The 19,211-nt window shown below is 38.4% G+C and overlaps 1 protein-coding gene across 3 annotated transcripts in view; it reads left to right on the top strand.

The window, feature by feature from the left end:
* Positions 1–15,585, top strand: part of LOC124795369 (kinesin-like protein KIN-5B) — a 143,300-nt gene extending 127,715 nt beyond the window's left edge. For all 3 annotated transcript variants that reach the window (XM_047259372.1, XM_047259374.1, XM_047259373.1), the window contains exons 13-14: positions 5,971–6,055; positions 15,228–15,585. In XM_047259372.1, coding sequence (XP_047115328.1) covers positions 5,971–6,055; positions 15,228–15,291 — 149 coding nt within the window. In that variant the 3' untranslated portion in view covers positions 15,292–15,585. The remainder of the gene's footprint in view (positions 1–5,970; positions 6,056–15,227) is intronic.
* Positions 15,586–19,211: the final 3,626 nt, after the last annotated feature.

Raw genomic sequence — 19,211 nt, 5'->3', positions numbered from 1 at the left:
TCAATGGTGCAGCTCCAAGAAGTTCTCTTTCACTATCGTTGGAATCGGCGCCAAAACCATTGTCATCATCATTGAGAGAAATCATTAATTGTTAGTTTTCATTTATAATGCCGTCTATAGTCTCTGCTTCTCTTAAGAGTTCAGCAACATGGTCTACTTTCTTCCTCCATGAGATAGTGTCTACAGTAGAAAGCCTTTCACATAGCAGTCTTTCCAATTCCATTGTAGTAAAAGTCTTGTTGTTACTTCTAATGTACACCTTGACTTCACTCCAAACCAATTCAATTGGATTAAAATGGCAGTGTTAATGTGGTAGCCTAATTACCAAGTGACCCTGTTCGCTTGCAATTTCATCTGCAAGGTATTTAGGCATCACAGTCTTATTTTGTTTAATGAGCGAGTATAACAACAGCTTTGTCATGCTCATGTCCACAGCAATGTCTCTCTCCTCTAACCTCTGCACCATAGTTTCTTTACAGTCACTAGTGGTGGGAGTTTTATCTAAAATCATGGAATGTTACAGTGCATTGTCCATCACAAACCCTGTCAGAACACTAAACTGGAACAACAGATTTTTAAATCACTGCAGAAATTGTGGGTGGTTCATATCCTCATGATAGTCAATGGTTTTTCCCAGTCAAAAAATTAAGTTCAGGCACAAAGCTGTTTGAAGCTCCTGCATGGGCCACAATTAATCAGGATCCCCTTCCTGTTGGCTGATGTCATCTGTCCAGCATTTCTCAACTGATTCTTCAGTGTTGACCCAGGTTTTATCTAACCATTTGACTGAGTGTATGTCCTTTCCTACAATTTTGTTTAAGAAAATGGTACGAGCTGCAATGACTTGAGCTTTCTCAAGTAACAGTTTTCATCCATCTAACTTCTTAAAACGGAATCCCATACTTTTTAATACCATCTTAAGTGGTGATTTTGTCCCTGAAAAAAGTTCATTTTCTTTTAAAGAAATTAGCAACTTCGCTATTGTGGGGTATTCTTTCCGTATCCGTATGTGTGCCGATGAATTGCATCAGATTGGAAAGAATCAATATCTGTAACAGGATGAGACTACTTTCTTTCCTTTCCAGGAGTGCTTAAACACACAGTTTTTTCCTCACAGAGGCTTTCTTCCATGCTGTTTACTTCAGTGTCTTGTAAGTCTTGAAGTAGCACCCCTTCCCTTATAACTGTTCTTTGACTGAGTTCTAGAGTTTTTGAGGTACGCTCTAAAACTTTATCAGCAGGAATCAGCACGTGCCCATGAACAGAAACAAATTCTTTTTCTTGCTCGCAAAACTAGCGCGTCCTTCATAACAATTCCAAACCCTGACAGTTTAATGGCAATCCACAGTGCAACGGATCGTCGCTTGGTGAACAACGCAGTTTTGGAGACATTGTTTAATAAACAGAAACTGTAATTGAGGCGGTAACACAACGTAACACAAAAGCAGGTGTTCGCACAGTAACATACAGTGTTTACACGGTAGCTGGCAATGTGGTAGTGTTGACACCGGAACCAGCTTTTGTTCGGTGCTGTTATTGGTTCAGAAGATGCAGTGCCTCACTTTCCTCACTTGTTTCAGTTATATAGCCAACTTTACAGCACTTTGGGAGTGTCCATGAAGTGACATGTTTCAGCAGCCTGGGTATATTTCCTGCATTGATATTCTTATTTAAACTCGGAAGCTGTTAGTGCCTGAATCTGTGCCTCTATTAATGACTTCACACATAATTATGGGTTGGATAACGGTCATTATTGTGGCCAATTTCACATTATTGTTTTCACTAATTTGACTACTTTCAAAATTTTCTGCACTTTCTTATGGCTCTGAATACAAATACAGTCATTGTTCTTTGTACTGTTAGCCATAGTTGATCCCATTCACTTAAGTCCATCACAGATAAAAGTAGTTCATAACTATCCTCAGTAATATTTAAAACAACAATCAATGTTGCTGCGTACTGTGAGACACTGCAAAAATTGCGCCGTGCGATTCAGAACAAGAGTAGGGGGTATGCTGTCAGAGGGGGGTGCATTTGCATCAGGATAATACTCGACCGCACACCACTAAAGCCACCAATGAGCTCATCGCAAAATTTGGATGGGGTATTGTCAAACACCAACCTTACAGCCCGAACTTAGCCCCAAGTGACTACGATCTCTTCCCTGACATAAGAAACACCTGGGTTGAATGCATTTCAGCGACAGAGAAGAGCTGGAAAAAGCGGTTCTTAGGTATCTGTGCAGCTTGGCGGCTGAATTTTATTTTTTTATTTTATTTTATTTTATTTTTATTTATTTATTTATTTTTTTTTTTTTTACTTGGGCATTCAAAAGCTCATACACAGTATGTAAAAATATATTAACCTCAGTGGTGATGATGTAGAAAAAATAGTTAAGGTCTGAACTTTCCAAAAATGTATGCATTCATGAAATAAACATGTTTTACACTGTGGAAAAAAAAGGTACCTTATTTTATGGACACCCCTCATACCAACTTGTGGTAAGACAGAACAATCTTAGGACAATACTGAAAACATTGTTAACCAACTGCCTCAAACGAACAGTAAGACAGATCATTTCTCGAAAAATGTTTTAGACCCCCTGGCTACCATCAGGATATATCTTTTGGGTGCAGCAACATAGAGCAAGGTAATCGAGGTTTGTTTGACACGTGTATCATGGGATTGTTAAAAAGTTTGAATCGGCAAAAGCTTGAAGAAAGATGTAACATAAATTATCCCATGGAAGCCTATTTTGAAGTTTCAAGAACCAGTATTACATGAAGAGTGTAAAATTCTGTTTCAGCTCCGTGCGTATTACTCCTGCAGATATTGCAAAGGTGAGACTAGGCTAGTTACAGTGTGCACACATGCAAAGAAGCATTAATTCTCCCCATGCTCCTTAAGCAGTTATGGCAGGAAGAAACTTTTGTCATGTGAGACAATTCTAAGTATTATGTGCCATGTACTTAATTGGTTTGCAGAGTATGTATTTAGGTATAAACACAGTATTTTATGAATGACGTGTGTGGTAACAGTGTGATCTAAAGTTTAGCCCTGCAGTGAAATGTGGTAAGGTAAGTTCTGGCAGAATGTAAATAATTTAGAAGTAAAGGACACCACTTAACTAATTGTATGAGTGTTTAGTCGTCGACATGCATTTTGTCTTCACCAGGCATACTGTGTGTGTGTGTGTTTGTGTTTGTGTGTTTGTTTTGATAGTATCAAACAAGCAGTGTTCCATGTTTCTTCACATCTTTAACAAGCTACAAGGGTAATCCCAAAAGTAAGGTCTCCTATTTTTTATTAGTACAGAGCTCTGTTTGTGTGGCAGTTAGTCACACTATTATGAAGAGTGCATCACATGCTGTGTGTAAACATGCGCAAACCGCGCTGAGGCACTCAGTCTTGGCTTGGCAGCCATTGATAATGAAGCTCCCGTTGGATGTTACTGACAAGTGCAAATTGCACGCAGTTATTTGGTTTTTGAATGCAAAGGGCACTGTGCCAATCGAAATCCATCGCCAATTGACAGAAGTGTGTGGTGAGTCGTGCATGGATGTCAAAAATGTTCGTAAGTGGTGTAGAGAGTTTGCAGGTGGTCGGACTGAAAATTAACCATGAACAAAGGAGTGAGAGACCGTTAATTTCTGAGGAGACAGTGTTGAAGGTTGAGCAAACCATGTGTGAAGATCGGCGGATACCCTGGGTGATCTCTGCACGTTGCTTCCTGAGGTTTCCGGAAGAACCACTCACAGAGTTTTAGCAGAAACATTGAACTACCAGAAGGTGTGCGCAAGATGGGCGGTATGCATGCTGACTGAGGACCACGTAAGGCAACGAGTTGATGCTTGCCGCACATTTCTTCACAGCCTTGCAGCCGAACAGGACAACTTTCTGGACTCAATTGTCATGGGTGACGAAACCTGGGCTGACGGAACATAATCACCCACCCACCCTATAGTCCTGACTTGGCACCCAGTGACTATCACCTGTTCCCTAAGTTAAAAGACCATTTGGCTGGAAAGCAATTCAGCTCCACCAACGAGATGAAAGAAGAGGTTCATAACTTTCTGAACAGCATGGCAGCGAGCTGGTATGACATGGGCGTACAGAAACTGCCACAGCATTTACAAAAGTGTGTTGACAGAAATGGTGATTATGTTGAAAAATAGCTAAATATTCAAGCTGTAAAATGATGTAGACCGTTGTGGAAATAAACAGGTCTATGTACTTATATATAAAAAAAAAAAAAAAAAAAAAAAAAAAAAAGGGAGAACTTATGTTTGGGATTACCCTTGTATAATGTGCTCGATATACTTTCTAACAATTGTACCTTTCGCTGAGCCTGTTGTTCTTGTTTTCACTGTTTCTTGAACGAGTATTTTCATTTTGCTTAGTAGAAGATCATGGCCAGTATCCAGTTCTGTCCCTCAGTATGTCCTAATACATGGAAAACGAGATTTTCTTATTCACTTTTTACACTGCATAACTAAACACTTATTCTGTGTGGTTTGATGTGGTCTGCCACAATTTCCTCTTCTCTGCCAATCTCTTCATCCCAGAGTAGCACATGAACGCAACATGATCAGTAATTTGTTGTATTTATTCCAGTCTGTCTTCCTCGTCCAAATTTTGCCTTTTACTGTTCCCTCTAGTATCAGTTATTTCCCAATGTTATGGCACATTTTCTGTCATCCTGTCCATTCATTTACTCATAGTTAATCTTTACTACACACATCTTCTCTTGCAAAGCCTTTGGATGTCTTAATGACTTATGCCTATGTTCAGTATTTTTTGTGGCGAGGAATGATGTGTTCTCCAGTGTCATTCTAGTTCTCGTAAAACCTCTTTGTTTCATCCGTGATTTCTTATTTTACTTCCAAGGTAGCAGAATTCTTTCAGTTTGTGGACCTCAGTTTTTATAAGATTGTTGCTAATCTCATTTCTGTTGCTCTTCAGTACTTCAGTCTTTCTGTGGTTTGCTTGGTTTGTACTATATGCACAGTAGCTGTTCATTCCTTTCAACAGGTTCTCCTATTCTTCCACATTCAGAATGAATTTTATGTTGTTTCTGTATTGTATGATCACAAGTCTTTCAAAGTTGTGCCAAACTTTGCCTCTAATACTGGATCCACTATGTCTTCTAGTTCAGCATCCATTTCTTCTTTTGTCACATTAGCTGACAGTTCTTACCCTTGGTGGAAGCATCTAATTTTCCACTTCACAGCTATTGGCTTTCTCCTGTGTATTTAATAGTATGATTAGTTTCGCAAACTTAATGTTCACACTTTTGCTGTAAAACTCACATAATTTATTTTGCCTACCTCTGATGGATCTGTCTTTGCAAAGAACTATCTCTCTCTGTCTCTTTTTGTGATTTAAACTGCTGTATTCATTTTCTTTTCACATGAACTTGTTTTATATTTCCTTTTAAAGTAAGTGAAATGAAATATTTCTTGGTTACACCCAGTTTATTTGTAGTTACTCTTAAAGCCCTCAGTGTTGCAGCTGAGTTACTTGTAGAATGCACTAGATAGACAAAGCTAGTGTGTTTTTTTAAATCCCATTTAGTAATTTGACATATGGGGAATTAATAGAAATAAAACTAGTCATTAGTGTACCTCGGTGGAAAAATTTTCTGAAACCAAGTGATCATCGTGCAGTCTATTAAGGGAGAGCTAATAACAGAACTTCTTTTTTGGCTTCTTATTTTTAGTTGTACCACCACCGCCAATACTGGAACCACAATTTTTACATTTGCTTAAGTACAATGCTTGCATAACTCTGTTCACTGAATTTCAGTTTCTTTAATGTTTGATTATTATATTGTTTCATATCTTATTGCCAAAATCAATTAGTCTTGGTTACTGTTGATTAATTAATGCAGTAAGGTTATTCTGAAACTGATACTACTTTATTCTGGAAAGTAACGAAAACTGAATAATAAAAGAAAAATATTTGTTTTAGGCATTGCCAATCACCAGCAAGTGGGAAAACCTGCAGCTAGCAGACACAGAAATATCGTCAGTGCGCCGCCAAACTGCATTTATGGGTAATTTTTGTGATGTATAGTAGTTACTTTAGCTCTTAGCCTGAATCCAGATTTTGTAAAACGTGGTGTAAAAACAAAGGTTGTGACGAAGAGTAAGAGGATCATCAGAAGTCCAATAAGAAATGGAGAATATGAATTTATACTTGCAATGCAATGAGTAAACATGTGCTTTAATATCTGTCTTTAATGCCTTGATGATATGTAAACTTGCTCATTTGTGAGAGGCAGCGCACATTACATTGAGTTTTATTTTGCTGTAGCACTTTTGTGTTGGGAGTGCCTTTTGGGATTGCTCTCACTTTCTTAACCCTATTAAATTACTTTGCTGTGGCCTCTAGTCATTATTCAGTAACGCCTTACTAAGATCTGCAGTATTTGGTCAAACTATATTTTCAATTTCATTCAGGACATAATAATATAGTAATCCAGATTTATGATATGGAATAACCACTGATATGTAGACAGCAGCACAGTGTACTTTAAACCATGTCAATCATGTATTACCCCTAATCACACCATATTTTGTTGTTCAAATTTCTAAGACGCAGAGTAAGAAAATTTCACAATTTATGTAGGTTTTTTGATTTGTAATGCTTCACAAGATTATATCTCATCACTTACAGTTTATCGGCTGGTGCATCATTAGTTTCTCTGTCACTTTTAGCACACATTTAGAAAACCCCAATTTCTGTTAAACAGAGTTCCTCTCTATTTGGAAGGTATACAAAAAATTGTAGGAGTGGGTATATGAGTGTAATCTTGTTAGCTTACGAACTGATTTTTAGTAGTGTGCCACATCTGTAGAATATGTTCATAGTACATTGTTCAAAAGAATTAGGGGAACACGTGTACCAACATCCACTGTGTGAGATCTATTGTCATCTGTTGGCTTTGTTATGCATTAGTGTCAGGTGACCAATAGAAGAAAGTGAGCACCGGTGTCCCAATGTTTCCCAGTGAGGTACTCAGATGGCAGTCACCCTCTGAGGACTTTGTAGTCAACCAAGCAAATTCAGTGTGCCACCTTAATGCGGTGAAAGTTGCAAGGGCAATCTGTTTTATCCAAAAAGGATGGACTTTTGGCTGTGTTGCTGCAGATGCCAATGCCTCTCCATGTCATCAATAGGTTGTGGAAACACTACATGGAGACAGGTCAAGGTCACAGACACATTACAAACACCACGTAAAGACAGATATCTGACCATCTCTATGTTGCAACATCATACGGATACCGCCAGAGCACTTCAAAACAATCTAAGAAGGGCCACTGGAGCTGCCATTGCCTGATCAGAATAAAATGAACAGGTTAAGAGATGGACCATATGACCCAGACTCCTGTTAGCATACCCCCACTTGACGCATCATCTTGCAGCTCGCCATAGTTCTGTCATTCCCATGTCAACTTTAAAATTTGTCACTGGCAAAATATGTTACTCACTAACAAGTCCAGATATCCTCTGATACAAGATGATAGCCATTTCCATGTGCGGAGACAGTCAAATGTTTTTTTTTTTTTATATTGTGGGGAGGCTTCAGTGTTGACAGCTATACGGATCTTGTCAGTCTCCACAGTCACGTTACTACCAGGCAGTACACTGAACAGGTCCTGTTGGGCCTTGTGGTGGCTGTTGCACACAATGATGGCCTCTAATTCTTTCTAATGCCACTGCCCATGTGACAGGTGTCAGCAAGGTTCACATGCAAAGCCCGGACATTTAAGTAAAGGAATGGCTGTCGGTGAGTCCCGATCTAAACCCCATTGTGCTGTGTGGGTCATGCTTGGCAGACTTGTTTCGTGGTCATCCTGTTCCACTCCAGACTCGCAAAGAACTCCCATGGGCTCCCATTGAAGAATGAGAATGGATCCTGCAGTGTGGTCTCCATAGACTTACGTGGAGCAGGCCACATAGTTGGCAGGCACTGCTCGTGGACGGCACACACATTATTCCAGCTATCAAAATCCAATGAGCCACATCCAGGATGATGAGATGAATGATAGTTTCCACTTTGTTTTTGACATCGGTTAACATTTCAATTCTTATTACGTAAATGGTCAAGGACGTAACAATGATTCATTGCATTCTTAATCTGTGAGAGATGAAGGTATAAGCAGTCCTCAGTTATTGCTCAGTGGAGTATGGCAGACATCTAAACTCCTATTCCCCTATTTCTCTTGAGCAGTGTATATATGTTACTCCAAGTTTTCACATTGTTGCTGAAGCCCTATTATTACCTTAGGTGAAAATGTGAAATTGTGTTACTCAGAAGAAAAGGATGGGGGATATTTACGGGCACTCTGGACACTCTTGTATAGAACATGAGAAGTTCTACTAGAGAGAATAATCAGTGTTTTGTTTGCCAGCAAAGTAATTTTTGTCCAAAGTAGTATTGCGTAGTTATTGTTACTAATTCAAGAAAAACTCCAGTATTATTACTATGTTAGCGATATCTTGGAGTTGATTATATCTCAGACTAATTTTTTGAATCAGTGTGAGCTATGAAAGAAAGGCACAGGAAAGGCAAATAGAAAAGTGTGGTTTGCTTGATGCAGTCTGAGAAAAGTATAGTGTCTGCAACTGCAGTATTTAGAACCCCCTCGTGACTTATTCTTAAATACTCATCCATTGTTTTGGATCCCTACGAAGTCAACTTGTGAGAGATACAAAACATTAGGGACATCATTCTAATGAATAGCTTTACCAATATGAATGCCATAGCAGTGCATAGTGAATTTAATGACAGTCATGTGGAAACTTGTTTTACTAATGTTGGAATGCTTACATCACTTGACCTTTACCATATGGCACTAAGGAATGAATACAGAAAGCAGATTCAAATTGATATAGGTTGTCGTACTTAACGCACAAATGAAGAGGCTTGAATAAGATAGACTACCACGGAGGTGTTCAGAAAATGAGTCTTTGGACTAAAGACTACAACATAGAGATATGATGAAATACTAACACTATTCTTCAGGTGTGTGTAACATTAAGAGACGGCAGACATTCTTACTGCTTGGACTACTAGTGTTCCAGCTGTTAAACAGTAATAACTTTCACAGCAATGAGTATACCAATGAAAGCAATCAATTTTTGACCAAATAATTTAATTGGATGGATAAAAAATCTACTCACCAATCAGCAGCAAAAAACATAAAAGAAGGTTTTAATTAGGCAATCTTTCAGAGCCAATGGCTCCTTCAGTTAGAAGGGTTGAAGGGGAAGGAAGAGGGGTGAAGCAAAAAGACTGGAGAGGTCTAGGAAAAGGGGCGGGTTTCGGGAAAGTCACCCAGAATCGTGGGCCAGGGGAGACTTACTGGACGGGATGAGAAGGAAAGACTGATAGTTGGGGACTGCATCAGGTGGGATTTGAAAATCTGAGAGCTTTTCAAGGTGGAAGACAGGGTAGTTCGCAAGACAGAGATTGCTTTTGAAACATCATGTGAGAGTTAATGAGAGTCAAAAGCTAAGTGCAATGTATGTAACACGGGTGGGAGAGGATGGCAAAAAATAGACAGTTAAGACAATGAAAGATGTAGAAAACTAAAATGGAGTGAAGAAGAGTAGTTGCTGTGAAGAAATACTAAGATGGAAGAATTTAACGTAAATAAAGACGAGGTGGGTGGTGAGAACCAAGGACATTGTAGTGCTAGTTCCCACCTGCGGAGTTTTGAGAAACTGGTGTCTGGGGAAGAATCTAGATGGTGTGTGTAGTGAAACAGGCTCTGAGATCATGATGGTCATGTTGTAAAGCATGCTCTGCAACAAGATAATGTATGTTTTCAGTATACATCCTCTGCCTATGCTCATTCATCCTAATTGATAACTTGGTGGTAGTCACGCCAATGTAAAAGGCTGAACAATGTATATATAACAGCTGGTTTATGACATGTGTTGTTTCACAGGTGAGTTTCCCTTTGATAGTATATGTTTTGCCAGTTACTAGGCTGGAATAGGTGGTAGTAGGAGGATGCATAGGGCAGGTAAAATCCCAGAGTAATTTCATTTCATGTCGGGGCATGATTTTAGAAAGTCATGGCCTTGTCGAAGTAGCTGAATAATATATTCCAGACCAAGAAAATACTGAGTGAACAGCGGTGTGCTCCGAAGGTGTTGTTTTGGAGGGATCCACAGTACCAGGATTGTATGTGATTGCTTGGGATATCTGCTTCCAAATGAGGCTGGGGGGGGGGGGGGGGGGTGTAATTGTCAGGTGAAGGCTGAGGTGAGAATAGTGGTATATTGCTGTACAGTGTCTGCATTCGAACAAATACATTTGCCTCGAATGCCAAGGCTGTATGGGAGGGAATGTTTGATATGGAAAGGATAGCAACTGTTGAAATGAAATGTAACTATTGTTGTTTGTTGGTGGGTTTAATGTTGACAGAAGTATGTGGCTGGCCTTCAGTGAGGAAGAGATCAACATCAAGGAAAGTGGCACAGGATTCAGAAGAGGATCATGTGAAATTTACTTGGGAGAAGGTATTCAGAGATTCCAGGAGAAGTCAGCCTCACCTTGAGTCCATAAAGTAAAGATGTCATCAATGTATCTAAACCAAACCAGGGGTGAAGACTTATAGATCCCAGGAAACCCCCCTCCAAGCAACCCATGGAAAGGTTGGTCTAGGAAGGAGCCATCCTCGTTCCCAAGGCAGTACCCCTTATCTCTTTGTATGGCTGCTCCTTAATTATGTAGTTGTTGGAGAGTATAATGTTGATTAAGGTGAATAGGAAGGATGTCATAGGTCTGGAATCATGTGGGTGCTGACAGGGAATATTCAGAAGCAGATCAACCATGTGCATGGGGGATGTTGGTGTAGAAGGTGGTGGCATCAATGGTGACAAGCAAGGGCACAGATTTCAGACAATCTAGGAAATGGTTGGTATCGTTGATATAGGAGGGAAGTTTTTGTACTATGGGTTGCAAGTGTTGATCAACTAAGGCAGATGTATGTTCAGTGGGTGCTTTGAAGATAGCAGCCATAGCACAGCCAGGCTGAGTAGGTTTGTAAATCTTATGGATAAGGTAAAAGGTGAGGGATGTGTGGTTTGGGTGGGGTGAGAAGTTCTATGGATTGAGGTGTTAGTCTTTGTGGAGGAGGCTGAGGTTTTACAGAGGGACTGCAGGTCAGTTCAAATCAAAGGGATTTGGTATTTTGATGGCAGACACTGTATGTAGAGGGGTCAGACAGCTGGCATAGACCTTTACTAACATACTCTTTTCGGCCAACTACCGTAGTGATAAATCTTTTGGCTGCTGGGAGGATAACGATGGAGTCATCAGCTTCTAGGGAACTTAGATCCTGGAGTTCTGCAGAGGACAGGTTAGTGTCTTGTTGTAGGGAGTTGAGAAAGGGTTGTGAAGCAATAGTGGATGTGAGGAATTCTTTGAAGGCTTGTAAGGGGTGATTTTTGAGGTTGTGATGGTGGATCAAGTTGGGATCATGGTTGGAACTGTTCAGGGCAGGGTTTAATGTCAGGTTTGCTGTTGGAAAGATTTTGGGAATGGGTTGCAAAGTGATATTTCCAGTTGACATTATGTGTGAAGGAAAGTAGGTCCTTCAGCAAAGCAGCATGATCAAATGCAGGTTTAGGACTGAAAGTGAGAATCTAAGATAATACAGGTATTGCATGGTGAGGCATATAGGTCACAGATTATCCCCGTAAGAGCAGGGATTGCTGTATCTGAAACTGTAAAAGAGCCTGTGTAGAGTAGGATTACATTCGGAAACAGGGACTTTCACTGTTACGCCTTTTGGAGTTTCAAGAAATAGAATGTGGGACCTTAGTTTTGGTAATGCAAAAGGCATGCTTTCAGAAAGAACAGATGTAATAAGAGATGGGATTAATCATGATAAGAGAGGACAGTTTGGAGTGTTAGGAATTGTGGGAGTGGCAAAAAAGATAAGCAGAGAGAGGATAAAAGATGAAAAAAGAAAGAAAAACAAGGGGGAAAAATCAGAAAAATTCATATGGAAATCATGAGAACAGACAATGGTTAATAAGAGGTAATGACTGAGTGATCTGTATGATAAGAGAAAAAATTATTAGATGAAAGGAAAAAAATCTGTTATGTACAATGGACTTAGCTTTTCGCTCTTATTAACTCATACACGATGTTTAAGCACTTATCTCTGTCTTGCATATTCTCCTGTCTTCCTTTAAGCTCTCAGGTTTTCAAATCTCGTCTGATGCAGTCCTCAACAATTGGTCTTTCCTTCTCATCTTGTTCGGAATATCGTCCCTGACCTGCGGTGGTGAGTGTTCCGAAAATCTACCCCTCTTCCTAGACCCCGCCAGCCCTTTTCTTCCACTCCTTCCCCTTCCCATTCAACCCTACTGCCTTAAGATGGAGCCACTGGCTCTGAAAGCTTGCCTAATTATAACCTTTTATGTGCGTGTTCTGCCACAACAGTGTTTGTTAGGCTGTCGCTCATACACACACTGCCCAGCAGATAATGAAAATTCACCCTGCAGTCACGACTTCAGTGATTTCTTGGCTCCCAATGATTTAGCTGGATGCAGTCTCCGGCAGCAGAACTTTGTGCCAGGGAATTTGTCGACCGCTTAATAGCTGTTATATATATATACTTTTTTTTTAAATTCTGTGTGAAGTTTGGCATGTAATTTCGTAGCTGGTTTGTACTGTGGTTGAAAGTAAGCAGGAGTCCCTTCCCTGCATCATTGCCCATTAAGTCCATTACGCTGTAAACCTCTGTTAATCAGTTTAAGGTTTTCCGTAAGTAATAGGTGTTGATATTGCTCTCTGGTGTTGCTTTGAGTGGTGGCACTTACCTTCCGATGAGGTGGTGATGTTGTCATTACCTGAAGAAAATGTACATATGCTCTTTCAGTGATACCATCGAATTCAGTGCCTGAGAGCCCAGTAATGAATTGTGCAGTGTAAATTTTGAAGTAAATTTAAGGCAATGAAAGTTGCTAGGCAGATCAGAGCTTGGACGAGCTGGCTGGCAGGCAGGCAGAGACTGACTGAATTTCTGTGGTGTTTGCATCTGCTTCCCCCATTGTTACAAAGTAGTTAAATCATCTTGCAGGTTCATTGTAGCCATATGAAGAATAAAGATGTATTCATTGTTACATATGTGGAACTTTTACTCTTCGATAACTCATTTTTAGAGGTTTTCTTTGAACCTTTGAGACACTTGTTCTGGTAAGTTGTCCTAATGAAATTAAATACCATAATTTGCTTCTATAAAGATTTAAGCATTTATTGCCACGGTATGAATTTAAATTCTCAATAAATCCATTAACGTCTTCATATACGATATGAAGTCCGTCACCAGTAAATATTCTCATTATGATATTGCTTATTAACTTCACATATTCAGAGAGATCGGAGCATCTGTTATCGAGAAAGGCTGATACAGAAGTAACCAACTTCAGTTTGACATGTGGCATGATACTTAGTTTTTTATTATTCGTTGTTCCTTACAGTTAAATTTTAATTAACTTGGTGGAGTCAGAGGTCTGCAATGCTGTGTGGTCACTGGTCATGACATAAGTGTGGTGATTTCTAGTAAGACATGTATGCCTAATGTAATGAAGATGCTGCTTTTGGAATGTTGCTTCATGCGCTAGTCATAAAACAGAAATAAGACAGTTGATAATGTGTTTCACATAATATTGTGACACAAACTTGTTTAATAAATACATATAAAATCATTTTGAGATATGGTTTTTATGTCTTCTCACCTATAATCAGTTACATGGAAAGCAGAGCGAAAGCAATGATGCCTTATCACATGGGAATGTGTTTTTTGAGTTATTTTTTTCAAATGTTTGTAGCTAATAGAAGAATAACTTTGTAAGAGACTGTCCCAAGTTTATTTTGAGAAATAAACTTGAATCTCTCTCTCTTTTCCAGTATTATTTAAATCCGTGCCTACATGTTCCTTTTAGCTTGTGTAGAAAAAAGCAAAGGTTTTCTACATATCAATATATACTCAGAATGCCACAGCACAGTACATGTGAGGTTATTGTGTACCAGTATTATCAATTTAGCCCTATTCAATTGCATTTATAGAGAGGGGAAAAAGACTTTCTGCATGCCTTGTTTTGTTGCAGTTGTCTTATTTTCACAGTCGAAGAGGATGTAGATCATTTTATGCAAAGGAGACATCAGGATTGCTCGCAGCCTTCTGAAAATGCCACTTTATGAAATTCATGCAGCATTGTTTTGTGAGATTAACGATCTGCCTTAAAATATTACCTGAAGTGTCCATTCTTCTTTTGCAAGGCAGTGCTGAATTATTAAAATTTTAGGTGAACATTTCTGAAGTTTGATGTCTGCTGTCATGCCTACTTGATGGGGACTCAAATTCTGAAGCAGTATTCTAGGGGTTGACATGTGTGATTTTTCTAGTGTCCTACCAACAAGTTTAAATATTCCATTCACTTCTTATTACATATTTTGTGTGTTTGTACGATCGCATGTCTGATCTCTATAGTTGAGAGTACTAAACACTAGATCACGGAGGCAGCCAGTGTTCTAATGCCAGAAATTGATTTTTCTGAAGTGGAGAGGTTGCAGTATTCTGAGTGCAACTGCAAGCCAGCTGTTGAAGTGGTGTCAAATCAAAATAGTTGCAACAGGCTGGGAGCACCACAGACTTTGTTTAGAAGAATCGCTAAATATTTAAATGAAGTCAGCTTCAGAAATTGGCCCCTAATTTTTAATCGGACATTATTGGGTTCCGCATTTTTGTTATGAGCAGTATCTTTCATTATACACATTCAGATTTGTCATTCAGTACACAAAGCGGAAATGCTGTTGAAATCATTCTACATTTACTTATGGCCAGTCATTGATGATGTTTTTCTGAAAACAATATCATTAATGAATGACCATACATGATAAATTATTTATGTATATTGAGGATATCAGCAATCCTGTAATGCTTCTGTGTGACACACACAACGTTACTTCAACTTCTAAAAAATCCAGTTTGCAGTATAGCTTACTGGCTGCTGCAAGTCAAAAATTATTTGAATCAATCACATTTTCTTAAGATGCTCTGTATAATAGTGTCTTGGTTCACTTGCACACTTAATGTAGTTTTATTTTTTATGTGTATATATTTATGCAGATGTTTTCTCTTATTTGTGCAATATCAAATTACTAAAATATTTTCATTGTAAATTTAATGTTTCAGGTCAAAAACACTGCCTGAAACAATAACTCAGGCAAAGAGGACATGTCTACTTCGAAGTAGCTGATCTGAGGAAATTTGTATAACAAGTATACATTGTAATATATTACCTTTTGTATTTTTTATTTTGTATTTATCTTTTGTATTTTATTTCTTCATATAGCAGTTATTATACTATGACGGAGTGAATCATGTTTATATAGATAATTTATGGACATTTATAATCACCGAACACTGTAAATAATTAGTACAGACCAATGAGGCAAAAAATGAATTTTAAGCATAGCATTTTATTTTTCAATTTGTAGAAAACTTTGAACTGTCACGTGTGGTTTTTTTCCCTGTACTTGCATACTAAATTATACATAAATGTAAATAAAGGTGTTATAAATATACTGTTTATATTTTGTTTCTAGATCCTCTTGCTCTGCTTCTGTAGAATTTTAGTGGTCTATTAATAGGCTTATATACTTAATTTTTGGAAAGCTCATTGTACGACCAGTTATCCAATAAGTAAAATGCATTTGCAAGGTGACCTCAGGAAAGTTACTCTAACAAGTAAGAAAGTGCTGAATATAACCCCTTCCTGCTCTTGTATTCGGTTGTCTGTCCTGATTCCTAATAATCTGTTTTTTTAGATTGTTGCAAAATACTGTCAAAACATTTTGGGTCAATTATTTTTAATTTTCTTTCTTCCCCTTCCTGTAATAATACTACCAAGACTTCCCCTGTGCAATTCTTGTTTTGGGGTACCATTTCGTCATGGACTGATTTATATGTTAAGGTGTTTCAGAGAGAGAATAAAGTCACCATGAGTCAGGACATTAATTTTGATGAGCTCCATGCTGAGATAATGTAAGTTTACAGAAAAGTCAGTCAGTTTTTCTTATTTGTTGGTCCATAACCCTCAGATGTAAAGAGAGATTATTGTTCTGCTGAGGCTGTCTTATCTTGAATTTATTTTATTTCCGCCAATGAAAAATTTCTACTGGATAAAGTCGAAATTGCGATGTTAGGTGTTGACTTTGATCAGTGATACAGTGAACAAGCTCATGGCTGCTACGTCACATCCTAGCCCATAATATGAAACTAAATAAAATATTTACCTGTGACTACTAGAATTTAGTGCATATGTAGTGTTAAAACTACAAAACTCAGTCGCAGATTTTTAAGAGAAACATTTACGGACAGAATACGGAGCACTGATTTCACAAAAAATAGATACTGTGACACTCTTCAAACTATTAATTGAAGCTAGTATTGAGAAATAAATTTTGGATACATAGTTAGTTGTTATCATTGCCGTGAAGAAAAAAGACTGATAAATCAACTATTATAATTCCCACCAAGACAGAAAATACTGTATTCTTTTTCTAATGTACAGCACAGAGTAAAACAGTTCTCTCGAAATCAATGCAATAATCATAACAAATAGCACTGTAAAGAAATTCAAATAAAATGCATACCATTCTTCCTCCTCCTAAATCATTTTTAACACAAAGAGGTGAATGAACAAATCTCTCTGCAGTTACAACTGTAATAGTTACTTTTGCCAAGATATAATGTATAAACAACTACTACTGCTACTACTACTACTACTACTGATGCCTAAAATGTGAGATTGCCGACATGGTGAATGGCAAGGGCTGCATTCAAAAGCTTTTGTCACTGTCTGTGGATGCTCTGGTATCTGCACTGTTTGTGGAGCTTCAGATTTCTTCACCCATGTCAATATGGTACTGAGAGACAGTTCATGACCGTGATGACCACTATTGAACTGTCATCAATAGACATGCTGCACTTCCATGTTTTGTAATGACTATGAAGACAGGTAACACGGTGCTGCATGTTCCAAAGCCACCTTGCGACTGACATACTGCTGCGACACAAGTTGTGAAGTGGCGCGCGCGCACACACGCCATTCCCACCAACTCTCTACCATTCCCCTCACAAGTTACCTGCATACTACTTGAAATAAAACAACCCCTTGTTTTATGTTCCTTTTTCAACACCCTAATGAAATACTGTCCAAAGAGGCAATTCATTGAAAGTTTTGTAATTCCAATTGTATCTAATAAGTGATTTCATATTATTATTATTATTATTATTATTATTATTATCATCATCATTATCATTATTATTACTTGCTTTTACAGCCTCATTGGACCACTTTAGTCAATCATTTCCTGGTCCTCTTCTTAAGTAAGCGCACGTTTCAGTCTTTCTTAACTGCCCAGTATCTTTTCTTTTGTTCTGATATTTCCTCATCTGTAAATACCCTTTTCATTGTGTGTCCTTTGTCTACTTTCGGTTTAAACCTTATTTTCTTGTCTTTCAGTTTCTTTAGATTTTCTGTCTTGTTTTCAGATCATTTGAGGTTATATCTAGTAAGAGTTACACCGGATTAAGGTATGTATAATAAACTTTGTGTGTCTGCAGAACTAATTACTAAAGTGTAATGTCTAGAAACTGTTCTAGCAGTAAATATATGTATTTGTCTCAAAGTTATCTTTAAGTAGTGGAGGCCAGAGTGATCAACAACAGATACCCCATTATCTCACATTCTTGATGTCATTGAAAACAAGTATAACAACAAACTTTGCAAATTCTCTGTTTAGTCAGGTAATCCTTCATTGATTATTTTTGTTGTATTTCAGTCTCCCCCGCCAAAAATTTCGTTACATACTCACATTTGAAATGGGTCAGATGGCTCCACGCCACCCTGTAATTACTGGATAGACAAACCCCCATGAGTTGTGATGCTCGCCCATATCATGCAAAGTGAAAAAATTAACAGCTACAAAATCCTTGTGGAAGGGCACATTAAATAAGTGACAATAATTCTGTTAAAGCAGTGGTTCGCAAACTTTCTTAGACCATTACTCCTGACTGCAATCAGGCATTAGCTAGTACCCCCCCCCCCCTCCCACTTTAGTGCCAACAGTGTGCGTGTGTGTGGGGGGGGGGGGGGGGGGGGGCAGGGTTGTTAGAATGAATGACGAAAGAATTCGTGGTGCATTGCAAGTGCTACCCACAACTCCTCCTCAGATACGAAAGTAACTATCCACCGCGATGGTACGCACTTGTTACAGAACATACTTCCGCTGCATTACTGCTCTTCAATGCAGCACTTGCTTGACCTGCTCACTGCAGCCCCAATCAACCAAGCTATACTTACTGTTTATAAATCACTTGATTCCTGCACTTCTTACTTCTGAACGAGCAGAAATTGGAAGACTTCAGGCTGTTAATGCTTTTGTGTCTGACCACAGCCTCTAATAATAATAATAATAATAATAATAATAATAATAATAATAAACACTGTGCACATCACTATAGTAGCCCTAATGTAGTTACTGCTGTGTCTGCTGTCAATTAATTCATTTATCTGACTTGATATGAGTAAAGAAGCAGTTTCTGGACTACTAAGCAAGTTTCAATGTGAACAAAATACAGGCTGATTATAACTAAAGTTAAACTTTGAAAACGCTGTAGAAATAACATCAATGGCCAGAATGATGTCAAATTGCAACAGAATATTATCGGAGAAGGGGGGAATCGTGTGGCAGAAGAAAAATACATAGTTACAAAATGTAGCAATAGATGGTGCTGTAAGCATCATAATTTGATAGTAGTCAACTACAAATGACAAATCATATGATAATGCCTAAGGTGTATGTTTGACGTTACACAAACTGTACTACTCAGTGTGCATGGGTGATACTGTTGGTTACGTAAGCCCATCCACCATGGCAAGGTCATATCATATCAGATGGGAAAAATAGGTTTTTAGTTGTCCTGAGGCCAAAAACCGCATAAAGTGCATCAATCAAAATCAAATCGGATGATTAATTTCTGTGTGACTGGTGCAAAATGTGTTCAATATGCTGCCAACATTTTCTACAAGTTGAAATTGAGAAACAGCATGTTCCACAACTGATCAAAGTGTTTCCAGGGTCACGTTCAGAATGTGTTGCACAATGCATG

The sequence above is a fragment of the Schistocerca piceifrons genome, chromosome 4, assembly GCF_021461385.2.
Source record: "Schistocerca piceifrons isolate TAMUIC-IGC-003096 chromosome 4, iqSchPice1.1, whole genome shotgun sequence".
NCBI lineage: Eukaryota > Metazoa > Arthropoda > Insecta > Orthoptera > Acrididae > Schistocerca > Schistocerca piceifrons.
The sequence above is the reverse complement of the archived record's forward strand: the minus strand, read 5'-3'. Positions and strand labels throughout refer to the sequence as shown.